At 59.6% G+C, this 6,118-nt stretch overlaps 1 protein-coding gene across 2 annotated transcripts in view; it reads left to right on the top strand.

Moving 5' to 3' along the window:
* KCNH3 (potassium voltage-gated channel subfamily H member 3) overlaps positions 1-6,118 on the top strand; it is a 19,482-nt gene that overhangs the window by 3,589 nt on the left and 9,775 nt on the right. Inside the window, exons 5-9 of one of the 2 annotated variants that reach the window (XM_006168202.1) lie at positions 29-129; positions 566-809; positions 1,180-1,337; positions 1,424-1,631; positions 5,449-5,575. In XM_006168202.1, the coding sequence (XP_006168264.1) occupies positions 29-129; positions 566-809; positions 1,180-1,337; positions 1,424-1,631; positions 5,449-5,575 (838 nt within the window). Of the gene's footprint in view, positions 1-28; positions 130-565; positions 810-1,179; positions 1,338-1,423; positions 1,632-5,448; positions 5,728-6,118 lie in introns of both variants that reach the window. The other variant, XM_006168203.1, reaches the window with a different exon arrangement.

Below are 6,118 nucleotides of genomic sequence, written 5' to 3'. Positions count from 1 at the left end.
GCCGTGCGCCGGTCCGGCCGGGCAGGAGCCAAAGGCTTCAATGCCAACCGGCGGCGAAGCCGGGCGGTGCTCTATCACCTGTCTGGACACCTGCAGAAGCAACCCAAGGGCAAGCACAAGCTCAATAAGGTGGATTGAGCACGAGGGTGTGTGTTTGGGGTTGGGAACAGGGCAGGGGCAGGCAGAGGAGAAGGGGGAGTGAGCTGGGCCCACCACAGAGCCACTGCCCAAGGCCACCCAGGCCTCACAGGCACTGTGAGGCTTGGGGCTGAGGGAGGGAATGTCACATGTGTTGCCCATCAAAGATGAGAGGGGAAGGTCTTGGCCTTGGAGCCAGATGGGCTTTGGTTCAATCCTGGCTTCTCCCTTAAGCAGCTGTGTGACCTCAGCTAACTCACTAACTCCAGAGCCTCACTTTGCTGACCTGTGAAATGGGACTCCAATGCCTAGGCTAGGTCAGAGAGTGCTCTGAGAATGCAGTGGGAGAAAGCAAGTGAGCGCACTGTCACACTCAACCTGTGCCAATGTCCTTTTCTCCCTGCCTGGCCCTGCCCTGCCCACTCAGGGCGTGTTTGGGGAGAAGCCAAACTTGCCGGAGTACAAAGTAGCTGCCATCCGGAAGTCACCCTTCATCCTGCTGCACTGCGGGGCGCTCAGGGCCACCTGGGACGGCTTCATCCTGCTCGCCACACTCTATGTGGCCGTCACCGTGCCCTATAGTGTGTGCGTGAGCACAGCCCGGGAGCCCAGTGCTGCCCGCGGCCCGCCCAGCGTCTGTGACCTGGCCGTGGAGGTCCTCTTCATCCTTGGTACGCACACTGGGTGCCTTCTGCCCCACCCCATGCTGGGCACCCTTGGGCTCTGATGGGGACAGCCTTGTGGCTTCTAGTGTCCCACAGGTGTCTCCCTTGTGCTTCTGTTGTGACCCTGAGCTTTGAAATCACACCCAGTTTCCAAATAGGTCTCTGGCACTAACATGTTACCCGACCCCGAGCCAGTCAAAGCCTCTCGGCCTCAGTCTGTCTCTCCACAAAATAGGCACAACGATGCCTGGCTGTGAGAATTACTGTGAGCACCGAGTGGGTCGATGGCGCAGTGGGCCCTGGGCCATGTTAGGTACCCAGCATACCCGGGAAGGGTGGCCCCCACTACGCTGACTCCCACTCGGCTTCCCCACAGACATCGTGCTGAACTTCCGTACCACGTTTGTGTCCAAGTCGGGCCAGGTGGTGTTCGCCCCAAAGTCCATTTGCCTCCACTACGTCACCACCTGGTTCTTGCTGGATGTCATCGCGGCGCTGCCCTTTGACCTGCTACATGCCTTCAAGGTCAACGTGGTCAGTGGGGCTTGCCAGGCTTTGGGATTGGGGAGGGTGGTCATGGCCCTGGGTGACCGCCCTGCGCCTCTTGCTCCCCATCTCAGTACTTCGGGGCCCACCTGCTGAAGACCGTGCGGCTGCTGCGGCTGCTTCGCCTGCTCCCGCGGCTGGACCGGTACTCGCAGTACAGCGCCGTGGTGCTCACCCTGCTCATGGCCGTGTTCGCCCTGCTCGCCCACTGGGTGGCCTGTGTCTGGTTCTACATTGGCCAGCGGGAGATCGAGAGCAGCGAGTCGGAGCTGCCCGAGATTGGTACCGGAGCCTCCTTGTGTGTGCGTGTGAGCGTGAGCGTGAGCGTGAGGAGGGTGCGTACGTGTTGGAGAAACGTCGGCACGAATGTGTGCTGGTGCGGGGTGTCCGAGACATGCACATCTGCGTGTGTGTGTCAGAGGAGGGGTGTGCGGGTTTGAGTGTGACGGCCATCCTACGTGGCAGACCTCTTTCCAGCAGCAGGGGTCTTGGGCCCAGCTACTGGTGAGCCCCAGTCACCCGCCATGGCCTCCTCCTCAAGGATGCCGTCACATTCCTTAAACCCCTGCCCAATTGGGAAGGACAAGTGGGAACCGCTGCCCCGGAGGGTCCTCTGATGCCTGTGCCTCCCCAGTACGCCCTCTGAAGCTTGTCCCTACCACCTTGGGTCTCACAGTGGCTGCTCCACTTGTCACCTCCGGTTCACCTGTCTCAGCTGTCTCCACCGTCCCCCAGCATAGAGAGCCGCTTTTTCGGCATCCCCCCTTATCTTCTCTCTCCTTCATTTCACCTCCATTCCACAGCTCCTCCCTCTGCTCACCACCCACTCATGTCTGAACTCCTGCCAGGAGGGTTTCCACCCCCACCTCTCCACCCAAGATGTCGCCCAGAAGGTCCCCATGACCTTCCAGGGCCAAACTCGCATTCTCCTTGAAGTCCCTGCAGCACTGACCCTGCCGACCCCGCTCCTCTTTGTGTATGTGATGTGCCTCTCGCTGGGTCTCCTCTGCGGACCCTTCAGGTCCCAGGAGCTGCAGAAAGACCTTTCCTCACATCCCTCCTCATCTCTCCCCTCAGCCATTCCACTTTGGCCACTCGGTGACCGTCTCCACTTGCATCTTTTCTCCTATCCCATTCTCTCCCATCTAGCCATTTCTAACTCTCTGCTCCCCAGCCCCAAACTGAACACTCGGTCTTTCTCCCGAGCCCCCAGCCTCTGCCAGCCCTGGCCCCGACTTTCAGCACAGCTTCCAGCTCCCCGGGTGGCCTCTCATAACTGTGGGCTCCTCGGTGGAGCCGCAGACGTCCAGGTCAGCCTTAGAAACCTACTGTCATCAGTTCCTTGAGGAAGATGAGGCTCCTGTGAGTCATCACTCCCTCCCTGAGCTCACAGGAGACCTGTGTGTGCCTCAGGGGCCCACAGAGTGTCCCCAGGGTGCATTAGTTGCTGAGCAGTGGAAACCAGGCACTCCAGGCTTCTCGGCACCTGCCCTTCCCAGAGGGAGTCTGCACCAGAGGCCGCTTTGGGGTCAGACCCCCAGTACGGAGGGCAGGGAGATGGCCGAGGGTGAAACAAAGCCCTGACCCTGTCTCCACCAACCTCCAAAATAGGCCAAGACACCAAACCCCCAGTGGCCCTGTGCCCTGCAACCGGACTGGACACCCTGGGTCTGGAGTCCAGTAGGCTCTGCTATCCTGACCACCTCCTGGGGGCTGCTGATCCGATACTAAGAACACCTCAGCTCTGGACGGGGCTCTGGGCCCACCTTGATGGGCACAAGAGTGGCGGGGTGGGGGTTGGGGAGCTGTTGACAGAACTCTACCTAGCAGTTTGTCAGCCTAGACCCGAGTTCCAGGGTGGTGTCTGGTACCAGTTCACCTATGGAAACTCTCCAAGTCCTTCACGTCATCATCTCTCCTTTCTCCAGGGAAACTGCTCCCTCCTGGGTTGGTGCCAAACCCAGGTCTCCCAGAGTCTAGCCCTGAGAAGAGCGGGAGGGAAACTGGGCTGGCAGCAGGCTGGTGGCCCGGCTTCCTCTGGTAGGAAGTGGCTCCTTTGAGGCTTGCTTGCCTTGATTCCCCATTGCAGCCCGTAGAGGCCAAGTTCCTCCCTGGATTCCCATGAGCCCAGTGGACACGGGTGGGTCTACAGAGGATGGCTTTGAACACTGAGGGAGCTAACGTGGCACTTTGCAGTGTGAAAGCTCCCAGCCTCCAGAACAGCCTCTGCTGCTGCTGCTCCTGGCCCAGACAGAGACCCCCTCTCCTCTCCTCTGTCCTGCCATTCTCACCTCTCCACCCCACTCCCCTTAACTCGGGCATCTGCCTCACCCCAGGCTTCTGCTTCACTCCCAGAGGCCCAACACTGAAGAGCTCTGCATAGTCCATCCTGTTCTCATTGCACACCACAAGTAACGAGGGCTGACCTCTGCAAGGCCTTAATGATGCCCCCGGTACCTTAGCCTGGAGTCGGAGGCCCTCAGTGATAACCACACGTTCCAGCCAAACTGAGCTGCTTGCCCGTTCTTGTCTTAAAAGCTTGGTTTTCAGGTTTCCTTCTGGAATGACCCTCTGTGTTTTCTTGTGTCAAAATGCTACCTATCCTTTGAGACCAAGCACAGATGTCCTCTCTTCTCGGAACCTTCTAGCCCTAGCCCATAGCACTTCGGCGTGAGCCCGCATTATGTGGTACCTCTGAGATATACCCTACCCTGCGTCTTCTGTCCTGCAGCTATGGCAGGAAGCTGCTGTGGGCCCCAGCTCCTGACACACAGTGCTAGAGGTTGCTGAATGAGTGGGCAACAGTGGGGTGGGGACCTCGGGACCTGCAAGTGCAAGGTGCTGGGGAGAGCATGGAGTTGGGGTCTGTGTGTTGAGGCGGGAGGGCCAGAGCATGTGTGGAGAGGCGGTGCCCCACTGGTCCACTGCAGCCATTTCCCACAGTGACCTCTGCCTCTCCGCTCTACGTCAGCCAGCCTGCCCTCTCTCCTTTATTTCCTGTGGCCCCAGCTCTGCCTAGACCTCTGTGGGCCCCTACCCAACATCCTAGAGCTCTCACAACCTTCCAGCTAAAGTCAGAGGGTTTCTGGCCCTCCCATGTGGCAGGCCTCTCTAGCAGATGGACATTGTGAAGCCTGGTGGGCTGCTGGGTAAGCCCCAGTCACCTGCCTTGGTCTCCTGGTGACTAAATGGTAGCCACAGGCTCACGAGAGACCCCAGTTTACAGCCCTACATCCTGCCCAGACCAGGCTGAAGATATAGGGTTGAAGAGACCAGAGCAAATTTGGCTTCTGCACAGTGGCCGAGTCTGGCCTGCACCTGCACATGTGTGACTGCGTGAGGGCTCGGGGGCCTGCCTGCCTGTGGCATCTGTGTTCACCTGCAGCTTGGGCCCATGCAGTGTGCAAGCACCTGTGCACCTTTGACTCTCTGCCAAGTGTGCACAGGTCTTTCCGTGGGAGTGGCCATGGCAGAGGCCGGGCACCTGTGAAATGCTCACACATGTGTCCTTGTTTTCTGGACTCTGTGGGGCATGTGCATAGGCTCAACAGTTTGTACACACACATCCACGTAGGTGTGCTTGAGAATGTGTACGTGAGTTTGGGTGGTTTGTGTGGTTGTGGGGAGGGATGAAGATGAATGGAGCCAGGGGGAGGACTTTTTGGAGCAGATGAGCTCAGAGAAAGACAGGAAGAGAAGTCTGGGTAGACAGAGCAGAGTAGGTGGCCTCACCTAGCCAGCCTTGGGGACAGGCTGTGGTTGAACACATTGATTACCCACCCACCCCACCCCCAACACACACACATACACACACTGTCCTTTGGCCCTCTCCAGCTGGGTTTGTTACCTGGGATCATTGCCAGCCATGGAGAAGAGGGCGTGATACTCCACACCATTCTAGGTGCCAGTAGGCACTGGCTGGGGAGCTGACGGCCTCTTCCTCATGTGCCTGTATGCAGAGGGTAGCAGGGGTCCCTAAGTATGCTGGCTGGGCTGGCAGAGAAGAGGGAAAGTGGCAGATAGCCATGAGGATGGATCTGCTACTGCATGTCCCCTGCCCCCTGCCAGTGAGTCGCCTGCTCTCCCACTCCCCCTCCAGGCTGGCTGCAGGAACTGGCCCGCAGACTGGAGACCCCCTACTACCTGGTGGGCCGGAGCCCAGCTGGAGGGAACAGCTCTGGCCGGAGCGACAACTGCAGCAATGGCAACGAGGCCAATGGGACAGGGCTGGAGCTCCTGGGCGGCCCGTCGCTGCGCAGTGCCTACATCACCTCCCTGTACTTCGCGCTCAGCAGCCTCACCAGCGTGGGCTTCGGCAATGTGTCCGCCAACACGGACACCGAGAAGATCTTCTCCATCTGCACCATGCTCATCGGTGGTGAGGCCTGACCCGCGGGCCTGTCTTCTGGCCTACCCCTGGGTTCTGGCTTCAGGCATCCCCTCCTTTCTCACCTCCTCCAGGGTCCTGCGGTTCTGCTGCTTTAGGCGGTCCGTGGACCAGCAGGCTGGGACTGGAAGGGACTGTGCACACAAAGCCTGCCTGTCTTGCCTGGAAGGGTGTGGGGATGGAAGGGGGAAGAGCACGGATATCCAGCATGGTATCAGGCCGGGCCAGGCCAGGCTGGTCCTATAGTGACCCGCTCTCACCACCCTCCCCCAGCCCTGATGCACGCGGTGGTGTTTGGGAACGTGACGGCCATCATCCAGCGCATGTACGCCCGCCGCTTTCTGTACCACAGCCGCACCCGCGACCTGCGTGACTACATCCC

Source organism: Tupaia chinensis, unplaced genomic scaffold, assembly GCF_000334495.1.
Source record: "Tupaia chinensis unplaced genomic scaffold, TupChi_1.0 Scaffold145652_1, whole genome shotgun sequence".
NCBI classification, from domain to species: domain Eukaryota; kingdom Metazoa; phylum Chordata; class Mammalia; order Scandentia; family Tupaiidae; genus Tupaia; species Tupaia belangeri.
The sequence above is the reverse complement of the archived record's forward strand: the minus strand, read 5'-3'. Positions and strand labels throughout refer to the sequence as shown.